This window comes from Spea bombifrons, chromosome 1 (assembly GCF_027358695.1).
Source record: "Spea bombifrons isolate aSpeBom1 chromosome 1, aSpeBom1.2.pri, whole genome shotgun sequence".
Classification (NCBI taxonomy): Eukaryota; Metazoa; Chordata; class Amphibia; order Anura; family Pelobatidae; genus Spea; species Spea bombifrons.
Window position 1 is genome coordinate 26,444,792 of NC_071087.1, and position 17,163 is coordinate 26,461,954.

Genomic DNA, 17,163 nt, shown 5'->3' on the forward strand with positions numbered 1-17,163 from the left:
CATCAAGTCAGACAAGTTATTTTAGGTAATGGTAATCACTTGTACAAAACTACTAGACACCGGAGTGTAAACAAAAAGTGTTTTATTGTATAGAAAAACTGTACATATTATGTAGAAGAAAAATGACTGGACACATAGATCCAGTTCAGTAAAATGTATCTTCCTATGAGAAAGGAGAAGAAGCGCAATAATCCAGCTTAACATAAGCCACTAAATCAGGAGCTCCTTGTCAAAGCGTATTAGATCCAAGCCAAGATGGATAATCATCTTATTCTCTGCTTCTTATTAAATGAAACCTGTGGAAAGGTAAAAAAATTAAATTAATATCCCATCATACGGTATGTAGTGACTCTTGGTCTGTGACACTGAATCATTCACTACAGCAAAGAATGAAACACCTGCTAGATTAACCTTTTAGAACAATAATGTTCCATAATATAAAAACTCTGCTTTAAAGGATGGTATGTTAAGTGGAACAGCCTCCCAGCGGAAGTGGTAGAAGTTAACACAATGAAGGAATTAGAATATACCCTGAATCTTAGACCAGACAAACGGACTGATTAAGGTCTGAGTCTTTAGATCAGGAAAACTAGTAGTTCTTATCTACAGTCACATTCTTTGTTCCTATGTTACATACGATTACATTATTTGGGGTTACAGTCATCTATTAGAAAGTGATGTGAGGGAAAAAAAACATATTACGTACCGTCTGATCTCCTCCTCTTCCCATAAGCAACAGATAAGGGCAAATGGCCTCTCTTAATAGCAGCTGTTGTCTCCCTCATCTCGTGGGACGAGGACTGAGCTCTTAAGAATGCATTTTGAGTATGTTTTACTGTTGCAAGATACTTTGCGCATTCCAAAAATCCACAAGACGCGGCAAGATCTTCTGGAGTATATCCATCTTTATTACATGTGCTAGAAAGGAAAATGTATAGGAATGAGAAAATACATTCTGCCAAGAATTCTACACGGCAGCTTCTTGGTTGTGATGCATTCTTAAATCTTTACACGTAAACTTACTCTAATCTGGCATCTCGAGCCACAAGAAGACTAAGACATTCCAAGCTTCCTGAACGTGCAGCTTTATGAATCGGAGCTTCTCCAAAACAGTCCTGTGCACAAGAACATGAGGTTATTCAGCGGGTATAATTAAATTTTTACGTAAATACCACCCTTTGGTCTTACTATGCTTACATTGTCATATATATCCATCTTGTTTGGATTTTTGAGATAAGTTTTTTTTTGATACAGCCCCAAGGTAACAAAACAAGATGGTTGTCATACCGACACAATGGTTTATGTATGAAGAAGGATTCTGGTATTTAAAAAACTCATCCTATCCCCTTAGTAACCCATTGAATGTTCCTGCGGTGTGTGGTTCATCAGTTGCCATGGTAATAAGATCTTTTCCAACTCATTGTACCTGCTGATTGATGTCAACTCCCGTCTGTAGCTGCCAAAGCAGGAAAAAGGCTTCTCCGCCAGAAGCCGCCAGGTGTGCCGGAGACTGTCCCAAAGTGTCCGCCGGGGAATTCACGGCACAGCCGGACTCCATCAACTGGCTTAGACAGTCCCACTGGAAAAAAAAAAAAAACCCCAAATCAGTACAGTGCATGCGCAAACACACGGTACACTCCAAGCACAGCCAAAGGCCCATAATAATCATGTTATTGTAACAAGTTACTATAGGAATTATTTAATTAGACCAATCAACTTAATACACAGCAATAAAAAAACACTAGTATATATAAATGAGATTATGAATATTTAATTATACTTCAAATACTATAAGCCTGCAAGAACAGTGAACAATAAGCTAGTCTAGGAGTTAGTCATGACAACAGACAGCACTCATTCTGTGAGAATAATGACATATGCATTGGGAATGCTAACACCAACTGGATACATACATACATACATACATACATACCTTTCAGAAATACATACATACATACATACATACATACATACATACATACATACATACCTTTCAGAAATACATACCTTTCAGAAATACATACCTTTCAGAAATACATACATACATACATACATACATAGCTTTTATAAAGAAAGAACGTGCCCCGTGCCAGAGATATACAATCACATAAATGCTAGTCACCTCCGCGTTACACTGCTGCAGCATCTCTACGAACTCCTAACCGGGCCGGGTCTCCGGGACATCTGCCAAAACCCGCTGCGCTCTCTAACTCCATAGCTCGCTGGCCACGCCCTCCGGCACGTACTCAAACAACAAGCACATGGCCAGCACTTATCTGCATATCCCACAATGCAATTGCTCGATTGGCTCGCGTCCAAGCTCCCTCCCGCCCACTGATCGCTCATTGGCCAGGAGGCCGCCGCGGGCGGGCCCTCCTCCTAGTCCCAGTGTTGTGGTCACGTAAGCATTTGTTGCAGTTGTGTGGCTGACATGAAGGCTGTAGCGATCCGGCACGTAGGCGACTGACTGCCGTGCGCGGGATATGCACATGAATGGAGGGGGAAGGGAGCTAACAGGATGCAGCTTAGCGCACGTAGTACGAGGAACTGAATAGAGAGGAAGCCTTTGACAGGCTCTCTTGTTACCTCCTAGGGTTATCCTCTGTGTCTGTCACGCACGTGCCGGCATTGTTATTAACATGGGAATTAATTAGCCTCGGAAATACACGAAAGGCTTCTGAGGGGTAAATAATGGGTTTACCTCAGAAAGGAGTAAATAATGGGTTTACCCCAGAAAGGGGTAAAGCGCTGGATGAACAGCTCCATGCTGCAAGAGATGCCAGTAACATGTTCATGCTAAGTGTTATTTTATGGATCACACGATATTAAGCGTGCAGTTACTGTGTCTGTAAAATATAACTCTGCCAATCAGCCGAGAATGCTACAAAAATGTACACACACACACACACACACACACACACACACACGCATATATATTTACATATTACATAAAAGTGCGTGTTTTTGTTCACATTCCTATTAGTTTCTCGTATTTGTGTCGCTACAAAGTGTCATAGACTTATGTTTTGGCGATTGATATATTAATATCAACTTAGTAGCAATAGAACGGTAAGTATTTAAAAGCTCTTAAAATCACCAGGCATTAATCGTATTGCTGCACAGAATGAGAAGGCAGATGTGAAGCCTATTTAGTCTGCAACAAGAATGGTCCTTTAAAGAGATTATTTTTATGAATTTGTTTGATAAAATATTATGTCCTTATCATTTACCCAAGTATGTTCATCACAAAATAAATCTTGATAAGTTTCTGACTCCAAGCCTTGCAGCAGGAAACACAAGTCTCTCTGACCAAACGCAAAGGTAATTGCAGAGCTTGCAGTATGTTATAAAAGCACCTGCCCAGCACAGGTCTTAAGACATATCAGCATTCCTTTCTATGATGGAGTGTTCCTCAAACACAAAACACTTCATCTTGGGAAACAGACATAATTGCCAAAATTCCTACAACAGTGCATCAAGGCCTTACTTGCCTCAGTTAAGGTCAGTGTCCACGATTCCACAAGAGACTCACACTTCACAAAAAAACATCTTGATGACCCTCAAGACTTTTGGGATAATATTATGTGGACTGATGAGTCAAAGGTGAAACCTTTTGGAAGGCATGGGTCCCTTTGCATCTGTCGTAAAGCTAACACCACATTCCACAATAACAACATCATACCAATAGTAAGACTTGTGGTGGTGGCGTGATGGTCTGGGGCTGCTTTGTTGCTTCAGGACTTGTGTGACTTTGCATACTTATGCAGCAGGACACCTCTGGCTGTGGCGTGCACAAAACAAAGCAAGGGTTTAGCACATATCCAGTAAATACCATTCAAACGCCACCTCTCTATAAGCAATATATTGCTTAGCCCACCACTATGTCAAGTACCCCAGTATTTTTTGTGAAGGTTTTTAAGTGGCCCTAGTCAAAAGAGTTGAATCAGAATGAGATGCCGTGGCATGACCAGAAAAAGGCCATTCACGCTTGTGGCAAAAATTAATTGCAAGTTATCGAAAAAGGTTGATTGCATTATGTGTTTACTCACATTGTTTTTGTCTTATATTAAAATTAGTTGGATAATCTGAAACATTTAAATGTGACAAATAGAATAAATTGGGAATGGGGCAAATTCTTTTTCACAGCACTGTATTTCTCTCCATGATATCAGTTCTGGAAGGGACACTTCTGCTTCTGGATGACTGCCTTGTTGCCTGACTTACATTAATCTTTGTGTAAATAAACTAGTCTTGAGTCAGGGGTAAGAAATCCAGTGAGCAGGCAGACAAGAGTCAACGCTACATTTATGACCGGTTATAATCCACACCAGTAGTCCTTACATCGCACAAATTGCAGTTTTACAATAGTTTTAAAATGCTCTATTGTACATAAAAACATTGCCAGCATTAATTTATACTGTCTATATCTAGGCATACGTGAGAAGTCTTTTCACACACATCATCATCTCTTGTTATTTATTTATGGCTAGATTCACCTTATGGGCTGTATAGTTGATCAATGGAAGTGGATCCTTTGGTTTGGTTACACTACTGGGCCACTCAAGCATGCCCTGTTCACAATTGTCCACAGATATTCACAGTCATTGGTCAAAATGGGGTTAATCACCAAAGTGAGAACGGAAAATGCGTTTGCTGGAGGGTTGCAATTTAGTTAGTGACACAAACTATTTGGTTGGAAACACTGTCTTAAAGTAAAGAAATACATTTGGCTTTCCATAACCCAACGGATGATCGTAATCTGGGAGTTAGAGGCTTTATTGAATGTAAACAGATGGGAGTGGGTAGTGGTGCAATGAATCAAAGGGAAAACAGGCGTTATCATCTGGTCTTAATATTGCACGATCAATTCAAATGCAAACAAACATTTAGCAGCACGCAAACCACAGAACATTTGTTTTAGTAAACACAAGAGCCATCCATGTTACGCGTGCTTCAGCCATTGTATGCACTTTAATGCATATATTTGCTCAGGTGATCTGTCCCCGTTATACCCCACTAATGGCGGCCCTGCCATATTTTTCCCCCATGAAAGTACTTTTTCTGAGCTACCCTCAGATATTTGACACCACTTCCACCTCCCCGTGACTTTTTCCACACCTCGCTCTCCACTCCATTGTTCAGGCGTCTCTCAGATGCTGAGTCTGTTGTTCAGGCTACTCCCTGATGTACAGTTCGTTGTTCAGGCTTCTCCCAGCCATCTGCTTCTGGTCTATTGTTCAGGGTTCCCCAGGGCACTTAGGAGAAAAGTATAGTTTAAATGATACCAGAGCGCTTACAGTCCAGAAAAGCCACTGGGGAAGCCTAAACAATGGACTTTGGGGCAACGGAGCAGACAGAGGGGAAAAGCCCGAACCATGGAGCGGTTCTTCCAACTATATTCTGCAGAATCCCGCCATCTGCATTTCCCCCTCACACACTATTATTTATTGTGTAGATGTGTTTTACATGTCCTGCAATGTGATATACATGCCGCCGGTCAGCTCCATCACTGGCCTGCTGGGTGTTCCGTGGAAGTCAAACGAGACCCTCTGAGGATTTCATCAGGATCCTGCTGCTGATTTGGATGCTTCAAGCAGGCGGGGTTTTTTAACTTTAGTAAATGCAGTTAAAGACCTGAGACTGGGACAGTTGAAAAATGACAGTATCCATATCAAGGAAGATTTCTGTTCAGCTTTACAGAAAGGAACGAAGAGGAGGAACCTTGGTATTAAACGTAGGGGGACACATGGTCAGCTTTAGTTCCCTAAAATCAATGAGGCTGCATAGAACACGCGCAAAGTCATTAGAAGCTTGGAGGAATGGGCTTGACAGCGCAGAATTATTTTAATAGTCTCTATTTACAGCAGTAGTTCCAGCGGAGTGGAGATCAGTACATTTCAGGTCAGAAACAACATTACAGGGAAAAGTCTAGTGCTTCCGCTAGATCCATCTAGTCTGCCCATTTCTCCTGATGTAGGGACTTAGATCTCAACCACTTCTTGGTCTTTATCTTCAGCAATATCTTGCATAAAATCTGTTATCACCTGGGAAAACCAACACAGACACAAAGCTGATGCTGCAATCAAAAAGAGACTTACGTGTTCTTGAGAAGCATCAGAGGTTGGATAGAGACACCAATTATAAATGCACCTTCCCGGGGTGGATAGAGAGCACAGAATGAGCAATGATCTCCATCTCTGCCCATCATTTATTCATGCACCTACTCCGTGTCACTCTGACGTTGAAAATACGAATAACGGGCTGGAAGGGTATCAGGTTTATATAAACCACACCCCAGATGTTATTATTGCCAGCTGCTGTGCCCTAGCTCGCGAGTCCCGACCCTACAGCTTAATGAATTTTTACCACTATCCGCTCGGGCACACAGTAATCAAGAACATGGCCGCCGCCACTCCACGACGGCGACGTTTTTTCCCGTCTGGGACACGTCGTATTCGTTAGAGTCCAGGGTTGCTAGGCAACGGTAACATTGGTTACCAAAGCTAAAGGAGAAAGGCGTTTTGCGGCACTTGCTAGAAACCCTGCAGTTTTGGTATATCTGTGCCTAAAGGAGATATAAATGTATATTATCTTCAGGCAAATATGTGGTAGATACCTGGGTCCTGCTGCGTGGCCTCAGAAGCTGGTTACTCTGTTCAGACGTAATTACTAATCAGCTAAGTTATGGTATATATGATTTCCCCTACAGGTGCTAAGGTAAACTTTCCAAATATATATATATATATGTGTGTGTGTGTGTGTGTGTGTGTGTGTAATGTATATATATATATATATATATGTGTGTGTACATATATATATATATATATATATATAGTCATGCAGCTACTTGATATATGTATAGAGAGAGTCTTGCAGCTATTTGATATATATTTGATATATATTTATATATATATATATATATGTTGTGAGTCCCCCCCCTCAAAGATTTCAGCTTGTTTTGTAATTGAATTGTTCACGTCACATAGGTCACATTAAAGGTGAAAAAAGTTCTGACATGATTTATCTTTGTCTCATTCTTTAAAATCACAAGAACCTGGCATCTTAACAGGGGTGTGTAGACTTTTTATACCCACTGTATATATATATAATCAAATAGCTGCAAGACTCCAACTCCTATGCTGCAAAGCTATCTTCTGTAGTCTGAGCTGCTGGAGGTCTTGGTGTTGCGTCTATGGCGCTATTAACGGGTTTTGGGTCGAATGAAACGTATTAGAACAGACAGGAATCAAGGAACTTTTGTAATATGGAAACCGCAGAAGTGGAATAAAAATGACACCTTTAATGGCAAAGCCAGATATGTCTAACATTGCTTTCTTTATAAGTGAAGACGTATAATTGGTTATAATTATGTAATTGGCTATATATATATATATATATATATATATATATATATTCCTATATGCAGAACTGAAAGAAGGATACAAGTCTAAGGGCCATATTGTCCCCATCCAAGGCATCTCTTCTTTAGTTGTTTCCATCTTGCCCAGGAATAAATGCAACATATAAAGCTGATTTATTAATATATGGAAGCTGGTGTAGGGGTCATCATGTGGCTAGAATGCTTATAGAAACCGTAACCATTATGTGACACAACCGGTTATCCATATTGAGATCTCCTCATTCTTTACTTCCAGTGTGAAAGATGAAGAAGCTGAGCTCGGAGTCGCTGCCGAAGACACAAGAAGGGGACTTTTTGAATACTGTGTATCAGCTGCCTGGTTTCCCACAGAACGAGGAAAGATCTGCCTCTACAGGTATACCATAGACATAAAGCAACAATTCCCATGTGCTTCTAATAACAACCCCCATTACTACAGTAAGCTTTGTGTTATATATTGATTTATGAGGTTGATTTCTTATATTGCGGCTCTGTCATATGAAAACTTGAGGTTAAACAAAACAGTGCTATGGCAATATCCAATAGCAATGCAATGTACAGATACAAATGGCTGCATGAGCAGAAGATTCATTAAGCTTATGGCTGAAAGGCGCAACACAATAAATATATATAATGTATAGCGTGTCAATCTACTTTTGTCTTTCCTTAGATTACAATCGTGACGGATTATTGAAGACAGCAGAAAGGTTCCTTAACACACAAATTCAGGAAGGAGACCCCCAGGCACGTTTCCTTCTTGGGCAACTATATTTTGAAGAGGTTGGACTTGTGTTCTCTCATTATCTAGATAATACATTAAGTGATTACCAGAACTTAAACCTTAAACGACGATGGGGCAATTAAACATGACACTGGGGCGTATTAAGGAGATATTGTTTATTGGCATTGGTGTGGTTCATATTGTTACACGGACCAGTCTTATGGTAAATACTAGTCTTAAGATTTTGTTTATATTGTAAGAAAATAAGTAACTATACAGAGAGGGAGGAAAAGCAGACGTGGCAGGTCTATCCCTCCTACGTTATTCTAGAATGAGGAACATCTTGACATGTAAAAAAAATCCATAGGGTCACATACTAATTCTGGTAAAAAGTGTCAAATACCAAGCTATATAAGGCAATATTTTGTGGGTTGCTATCACGATTTTATCATATTTGGCAATTTTTCAAAATTCCTTTTTTTATAAATAGAATTTTGACCTTTAGCCCGTGGTATTAAAATAATGGGGCTATTTCTGAGTTTGCCTGTATGGTGATGTGTATTAAGCTGGATAACGAGGCATCTATACAGCTTTACGATGTTATTCTTTGGCCACAGTCACTTTTTAGTAAGAAATTTAAATAATACTAGGCATGACATGACAGATACTGAAAATTCTCACTTAATGTCTTCTTTTCTACATATTTATTATTATTATTTATATAGCACTAACAATTTACACAGCGCTTGCAAAACATATTCAGAGTATGACTCAACTAGAATTAAGATAAGCTGATATTTAGGTAAAGAGGGCTCTGCTTGCAATCTTATATATGGTCTGCAACACAATCAATTTGGTAACTTTTGTGTTTAGGTGTGGCGGGTGCAGAGGTTTGTTATATTTTCACTAATTTTGTCTCATTTTTTTTTTAAACGTTAGTTAATATCCTTGCCTTTTACAGTGATTCCAAATCTTATTAAAATTAGATACTCACACATCCATTGTGTGATTATTAGTCATAATTTTGTTAAAAACTGAAATACAGCCTGTAAAAGAGGTATTCTTTTGTAAAATGGACCCAATTCACATTAAAAACTAGTGTAAGCAAACAAGATCAGTTGTTCCTGTATGACTATAAATAAGTATTTGTTCACTATGGATGGCTATGTATTTTTTATCATGTTGCTTGTAACAATTATATATATATATATATATATATATATATATATATACTGTATGTACCAATGTCTAGCATGAAGTGACATGCGGCAGTTTGAGTGACATGGGCTGTAATCGCAGACTCTCTACTCCATACTTTGCAAGCAGTGAAATTTAACGGGTGTTATGTGCTCTATAATCACTTTCTGAATACACATACTAACACCTGGCTAACATGCGGAATTAACGAACACAGTCATCAAAGTCATTGGGACTTACAGTATGTTCCTGCCGTGCATTGACAAGGAATTCCTCATGTTGGAGGCAAACGGCTTTACTTTGTCTCTTTCTTTGCAGGGTTGGTATAAAGATGCATTAGTACAGTTTGAGAAAGTAAAGGAAAATGACTACCAGGCTCTGTATCAGGTTGGAGTGATGAATTACGATGGCCTGGGAATCGAGGAAAACCCAGTGAGTGCTATGCGGTGCTTCTGTCTCATTTCGTGCAATCCCATTTCAGTTTTTTATTATTTTTGCATCTGTGTTCCTTGCTTCACGTCTGTGTAATATTTATGCCCTTGCCTCTCTCACCACATCTCTTCTCTTCATCTCTCTCTTTACTCGTCACCCTAGAACCAGACAGCCCACTTTATAACTTTTATCTATATACATTTTAAATTACACTGGGTGTGTATATATATATATATATATATATATATATACAGTATATATATATATATATATATATATATGCACCCTGAAGTCTGGAGCATGGGAATTGCATGTATTTATTTTATTTTAAAGGACACAGAAAAAAGGCAGGTATGTTATTTTCCTCCCCTGCCAACAGTAATGTATATGAGATGAGGCAAGTAATTGTGCCTAAGCATCTAAGTTGTTGACACATAAGTTGCAGAAACCCACTATGCATTCACCTCTTTCCCCCGACCCCCACACCAGCCACTCGGTTTGCGCTTGTTCTTATTTAATTTTTGTATGCGTGTTTTATGAAGGATATGAAGCACCTCGTTCAGATATAGGTGTGGAGCGGTGAGTTATATCATGTTTCAGTTGTAATTATTAAACTATTTTGTTTCCTTGGTCAGGAAAAAGGGGTAGAATGTATGAAGAGAATAGTTGCATCTAACAGCCCCAAAGCGAAACACTTAAAATACGCTGCAGCATACAATTTGGGACGAGCGTATTATGAGGGATATGGAGTACCTCATTCAGATACGGATGCAGAAAGGTAACTATGTCTATTGTGACACCTTTTCCCAGGTGTGTAGATGAGGTGATAGCATAAAAGAATTACTTGGCCCCTCTATTTTGCCTTTTCTAAATCTTTTTTTTTTCTTGTTACTACCCTTTCTCTAAGGTAGAATTTGTAGATGTACGTGTAAATGAATGATCATATTATGTCTCCGCAGGTGGTGGCTTCTTGCGGCTGACAATGGGAATCCCAAAGCAAGCATCAAGGCCCAGAGCGTGCTGGGAATGTATTATACAAAACCTCCTAATCAAGATCTGCAAAAGGTTATAACACAGAGCTGGTTATTTGGTGACAGAATAAGGTTTCCCTTGTTTCATTTATAATGAGCAGCTCAAATAGCTATATTATTTTTATTCTGAGGCCAAGTGTGAAAATGAATCAAATTGATTGTATGTAAAATATAGAGCGATGTGCTTTATGGTTGTCTCAATGAGGCAATTTATTATACACAGTGTTAACCTCACAAAAGAGAACCACTCAGCCCATCTTGTCTGCCTTGTAAAAACCGTATTGGTCCTTGTCTGCACTGTATTAAGCTCTAGCACTTTTACTGGGGGCAGTTTCACTTATCTACCCCCCCAGTGAAATACATTTGATTTTGCAGAGTACAGGGTGGCTTTTACTCATCCCATATTTAGGATAACCTCCCAATGCTCGATGAGCCACTGCTGAACATTTTAATCCACGCAATACATCGCCACTGCTGTGTGGTGCTTCATGCCATGGGTGACCTGCGTGCTGTGCTGGCAGGGGGGAGTCCAGCTCAGAGACTAACCCTGCTCATTGGGGGCATATATAAGCCAAACATTCTGCTGTTTGTTTCTGTGCTTCTGGAACCCCAGGTAGACAGCTACATTGTATGGATAAGCTAAACTAATTAAAATAGGGGTCATTCATGCCCTGCATTCTAAGAAGTGATCACAGCCTTTTCGGCTCAGTAATTTAGAATATCATTTATCCGGTGCAATTCAGCAGAAGGAAATGATAGTAAAGAGGACCATTAGATTGCTTGGGACATGGAGACAGATTATTGTACATCATAAATTGCATTTATGATCAATCACTAATTCAGATTACAGCAGTACCTAAGTGCTTTCATTTGATTTTATAGGAAGGTTAACAGGCAAAGCTTTGTGAATCCGCTTGGCTGTTTTTATTTCAATTTAATTTTATGATGAGTAGAAGTGGCAAACCTAACGAGAGCTAAGAGTCACGAAGGACACGTAACTAACAATATGCGGGGGCGTTTGAGAGTATTTATAACAATAGCTATCAGATTCTTAGAAATTACGATATGTCTCAAACTGGAGTCTAAATTTACTTTGATTAAAAAAATACCTGGTTTCTTCTCCCCCTTCCCAGTGCTAAAGACAAATGTCTTCATAAAGATGCCGAGTAATAATGGCTGTCAAGCATGCGGAGACTAACTGGTATTACATTCCAAGTTACTGGTTTATATTTATCAAGTGGTTTGCCGCGTTCACTGCTTTTCTGCAGCCCGCAGAACGTGTCATTAGTGAATTCACCAGTGGATGGCGACAATGCTCACCGCAATCCAAAGACACTACGTGTTCCTTATAGATGTACGCATGCTATCTGTGACGTTTAATACCTTCCTGGCTCCTAAAATTGTATTATAATGCAAGGTTAGGTATAGTAACTGCACAGTGCTAATGTCACATATGGTCATTAATTGCATATTAATGTTACATTTTATTTTGCCTTTAGTTATGGCGCATTAAACTGGGAGCGGACTATAAACACAGAGTGTCTCCTAATGTTTCAGCTCCTTGACTTCCCTATACATTAGTGTATAGCGAGCTTCAGCTACAGGAAGAGCTTTGGGGCCCGTACAATAGACGTTACATTAAAATCTCCTTACACATTGAATTATACATGAGACAGGGCCAGCTCAAACTGTCACACTGGAATAAGTTACCAGTGTTGGCTCTTCATAATAAACAGGGAACTAAGAGAATTGAAACCACAACTCCCTGCAAACTACCCATTTAGTGAATAAACCCCATAAATACACATCAAACCCAGTTAAAAGAATTGAGTGGTCGGTGACATATTTACTTTTTTGGGGTTGTGCAGCGGATGGGATTCTCCTTGCCACATAAAATTATGCATCTTGTACGCCATGTCCTGGCTTCAGGATTTATTACTTGCTTCAGTTTCAGGTTGAAGTTCCTTACTTGAGTTTGTGTTTTTCTCCCGTGGCCTGCGCTGTCTCAGGCCTTTTTCTGGCATTCAGAAGCTTGTGCTAACGGAAGTTTGGAGTCTCAGGGTGCTCTCGGTGTGATGTATCTCAACGGACTGGGTGTGAAGAAGGATTTGCAATCTGCCATGGAGTGTCTGAAGGAAGCCGCCGAGCGTGGAAATGCATACGCGCATGGACATCTGGTCAGCTACTACTATCACCGGAAACTTTATACAACTGCTGCTGAGCTAGCCAAAAAGTAAGAACACGACTTGTTCCATGTGTAATGTTAGGTATTAAAGGCAAAATACAGATTTATGTGCACATACACTGTTTCATGTTTAGATACGATCAGCAGAGTCAGATGCTCTGTACATGCGTAACATTAGTACGTACATAACGTTAGAGAGCCTGACAGACATCGACCCCATCTGTAATTATAGAGAGCAGAAGCGAAATGAAATTGTTTTTCTAACCGCTTTATTATCAGGGTTTTTCGCACCCTAGTGACTAGCCTATGTGCCATGAACCCATATGTTTGCTAATGATTCCTTCTATCATGTTCGCTGTACCAAAACTATGCCAACAGTAACAGCACACATGCAGCATATGCCCTCTTAACGCACCTCGTTAGTTTTATTATTTTTTAAACTTTTGAGTTGTCATTCTTAACATGAATTTCTGGCTCCACCTGCCACAGTTAGGAAAGGCCCAAATCCCAAATCATTGCAGCAACCGACAGAACCCACAGTGCAGATTTTTCATCTTTGTAAAAATGTTATTCAGTTTAATCTGCCGTTTACACACCAAGTACTCCAAAGTGTCCACGTGTGTCTACAAAAAACAGTCCGTTGTTTAGTATGGACCAACAGTCTGAGCTTTACGAGTCTGTCCCTTTCAGTCTTGACCTATGAGATTTGAGTAAGACACTTCCGCCCCTTTCAGTCTTGACCTATGAGATTTGAGTAAGACACTTCCGCCCCTTTCAGTCTTGACCTATGAGATTTGAGTAAGACACTTCCGCCCCTTTCAGTCTTGACCTATGAGATTTGAGTAAGACACTTCCACCCCTTTCAGTCTTGACCTATGAGATTTGAGTACGCCACTTCGGCCCCATTCAGTCTTGACCTATGACATTTGAGTACGCCACTTCGGCCCCATTCAGTCTTGACCTATGACATTTGAGTACGCCACTTCGGCCCCATTCAGTCTTGACCTATGATATTCGAGTAAGCCACTCTGGCCCCTTTCAGTCTCGACCTATGAGATTTGAGTAAGACTCTTCCGCCCCTTTCAGTCTTGACTTAAGTACATGGGATGAAAACACAAAATACAAATATTGGCTCCAGAAAGTAACAGAGAAGAGATGGGGTTACTGGGACTCTACTAGCTGATAAACTCTATAAACTAAACTAAAATAGAGATGAATACACCTGAAAATCTCATTAACCCCATCCAGACAGGGCAGAGCTGTATCCCTAGTGGTTGCGAATTAGCCCGGCAGCGCGGCAGCTACAGATCCTATAACCTCAGGTGCGACTCCTGTCCAACACTCCTGTCCAACAGTCCTGCGTAACTCCTCCTGGGTATCTCTTGTGTGATGGAACCACATTTCTCACCACAATTATTTAACAATTCAAATAACATTTAAATACATTGCAATTTCCATGGTGTGCGGGTGTGTAGGAGACCACTACAAAGGGGGTCCTAGCAAGAATCATACTCATCACTACCCACTATCTCACAATTGGTTAAAAAAAAATGTTTGCCCGAGAGCCTGGAAACCATGAAATCTTTTTATGGTCAGGGAAGGACTGGATAACTTCTCAGATCGATATCACATTAAGGGCAAAATGTAACAGAAAACCTAAAGAGATTTTACTGCTTCCGTCTCCGAGAGTTAATAATGTATCCTCCGACCAACTTCCAATAATGGCTATAATGACAAAGAAGTTCATTTTACGTTATATTTTGTTACCGTGGTTACTCACTGGATGCTTCCTATACAGTTTGATTTGCATTTAGCATTTTCTGAGCCAGGCTGCTGGAGAATTGACAAATCTTTAAAAACAACTGTGTATAATTCCAGAAATGATATGTAATGTTGGCTAGCCGGAGGCATGCTGATCACACAAAGCGGCACCTCCAGCTGATGCTGCAAGCGTTTTAACAACAAAAACTTTATGCCACTGTGACATCATAGGAAGCAGAAACTACATTTTGTTAAATTAAAATCATAGAAATTTACAGTTAGTTGCCACTCCAACCACAGTAATCCAATACCGGTAAACTGTTATTCAGCACCTTGGACAACGCCGGATGTGACTGAAGCAAGTGGCCCAACTTACTTTTCCCTACAGAGGAAGCTTTGTAATGGTGCTTATGGAATAAAATAAGTACCACAGGGACAGGCATCTTGTTCTTAAGATCCAAATTACTAGTCCTCCTTGGTGGTAGAAAAGAGGTGACTCCAGCACCAGCAACTTTTTGTAAGAGTGGTGGAGGAGACAGAATAGAGTATTTGTCATCCTTTGCTAGTGATCTGCACAAAGTAGACTAGCGAAGGACCCCTGTTGCATGCAAGGTTTGGGCATTAGCCTAACCTGACAGTGACCCTCCCCATAAATACAGTATGCAGTGGGTATTGTGGTGACCTGCTACACAGCGCTGTGTATATTAACTTCTGGTATAATGTTGTTCTAATGTAATGTTTGTACTTTATCCAATAGGATCATACCATATGACAACATAGAGCTCCTAGCACAGGCTACAGATTGCCTTCCCACATTCACGGCCAAAGGAGTTGCCATGGCCACTTTCTATTTGGCCCGCTGTCTTCAGCTTGGGTTAGGCATAAAACAAGATACAGCCGCTGCCATGAAATATTATGCCAAGGTAAGCTTCGGTATGGCTTTAGTTTATGGAGAGGGTGGTGGAGGCATGGAAAAGCCTTCAAGCAGAAATGGTAAAGAGTTTGATTGATAAATGTATTCAGAAATTAGGCAGATGAATGGGTAGTACAGTCATGGGCAAAAGTTTTGAGAATGACACAAATATTAATTTGCACAAAGTTTGCTGCCTCAGTTGAGATGATGGCAATTTGCATATACTCCAGAATGTTATGAAGAGTGATCAGAGGGATTGCAATCAATTGTCAATTAATTCACATCATGCCAGGGTGGATTGCAGAGGTCTTGAAAAAGAAGGGTCAACACTGGAAATATTGGCTCTTTGCATACATTTAATGCAATTGTCAATAAAAGCCTTTGGCACTCATGGAATGCTTGTAATTATACTTCATACCATAGTAACATCTGACAAAAACATCTAAGAACACTGAAGCAGCAAACTTTGTGAAGACCAATACTAGTGTCATTCTCAAAACCTTTGGCCATGACTGTAGATGGGCTGAATGGTTCCTCTCTGCTGACACATTATATGTCTCTAATACTGACAGTATTTCTTTATGGGCCTTGGACATTTATTGGATATATTTTAATATCCATTCTAGGATAATGTAAGCATTTTGTCTATTTTGTGAGCTAAAGACATAACCTCAGTACTTGGCATAAAGAGAATCTGAGAAGTACTTGGGCCGCAATCTCACAAGCCGTATGATGTTCGGTGCCTGATTTGCTGTGATATCTGGCTGGCGTGATACATACTTGCTGCTACTTACCACTTCTGACATTTACTTGTGTATCTAGGCTTGCCGCCTGGATATAAATGTAGCTGCAGATCTGCACTTGGAACTCATCTATGGGAGAATCTAACTTCATATCCAGGCCTGACGTGGGAATTAATCTACATCTCAGCTCATCTACATAGTATTCACACCATTTGTTCTTTAAAGCTCTGTTAACATGGCGTCATCTCACTGTTTGGCCAAATATGTGGATACCCTTGGAATTAAAAGCAAGTTTTAATTACATCCATGAGAACCTTTATTTGCAACACAGCGTTCATTCTAAAAAGCAACTCATTCATGCACAATATATGATTTTTTTTATGATTTAAGTAATAGTTTTGTATGCATCTGCATCATATGACCGGGTTTATGTTCAATGCAATGCCGAGGCTAAAAGAAAAATCTATATAGCCATATTGGTCTAGTTATCATAGTTGTTTATATGTATATAACGTATATAAATGTGTATATATATATAAAAACAGCTCAAGAGACTAGCAATAGCATGTCCTCTCTTATGTTACAAACATGCCCGCTGTAGCAGCTCTTCTTTGTGGTGAAAAGGTCCCGTTGGCTTTATTCATTTGCCTGGAACTAGTGCCCAGAATTAATATAGTTATTGGGTAGGGTAAATCACCAATCGTCTACATCTCGATTCATCTACTTTGATTTTCATTATGTGTGGCAGTTGTTCTTCTGTGTCTAAAGAAAGTCATTGAAC

The 17,163-nt window shown here is 39.9% G+C and overlaps 2 protein-coding genes across 2 annotated transcripts; one reads left to right on the plus strand and one right to left on the minus strand.

Annotated features, from left to right (window-relative positions):
- Nucleotides 1–67: 67 nt before the first annotated feature.
- Nucleotides 68–2,200, minus strand: ANKRD37 (ankyrin repeat domain 37). The gene is made up of 5 exons (XM_053459255.1): nt 2,123–2,200; nt 1,427–1,579; nt 1,024–1,115; nt 707–918; nt 68–296 (listed from the first exon to the last, which is right to left on the minus strand). The coding sequence occupies exons 1-5, from the start codon at nt 2,144–2,146 to the stop codon at nt 286–288; spliced, it is 492 nt and encodes a 163-aa protein (XP_053315230.1). The 5' UTR covers nt 2,147–2,200; the 3' UTR covers nt 68–285.
- Nucleotides 2,201–6,524: 4,324 nt separating this feature from the next.
- On the plus strand, nt 6,525–16,685 carry LRP2BP (LRP2 binding protein). The gene is made up of 9 exons (XM_053459230.1): nt 6,525–6,717; nt 7,656–7,775; nt 8,070–8,179; nt 9,636–9,749; nt 10,385–10,527; nt 10,709–10,814; nt 12,790–13,013; nt 15,484–15,649; nt 16,462–16,685. The coding sequence occupies exons 2-9, from the start codon at nt 7,664–7,666 to the stop codon at nt 16,525–16,527; spliced, it is 1,041 nt and encodes a 346-aa protein (XP_053315205.1). The 5' UTR covers nt 6,525–6,717; nt 7,656–7,663; the 3' UTR covers nt 16,528–16,685.
- The last annotated feature ends 478 nt before the right edge of the window (nt 16,686–17,163 follow it).

Bases quoted from the DNA above. Each gene is read 5' to 3' on its own strand.
- ANKRD37 (XM_053459255.1), bottom strand. From the start codon at position 2,146: ATGCTGCAGCAGTGTAACGCGGAG. The intron at 1,580-2,122 runs GTGACTAGCATT...TTTTTTTTCCAG, and splicing joins TGCAGCAGTGTAACGCGGAG to TGGGACTGTCTAAGCCAGTT. The intron at 1,116-1,426 runs GTACAATGAGTT...TCTTGTGCACAG, and splicing joins GAGTTGACATCAATCAGCAG to GACTGTTTTGGAGAAGCTCC.
- LRP2BP (XM_053459230.1), top strand. From the start codon at position 7,664: ATGAAGAAGCTGAGCTCGGAGTCGCTGCCGAAGACACAAGAAGGGGAC. The intron at 8,180-9,635 runs GTTGGACTTGTG...CTTTCTTTGCAG, and splicing joins GGCAACTATATTTTGAAGAG to GGTTGGTATAAAGATGCATT. The intron at 9,750-10,384 runs GTGAGTGCTATG...TTCCTTGGTCAG, and splicing joins TGGGAATCGAGGAAAACCCA to GAAAAAGGGGTAGAATGTAT.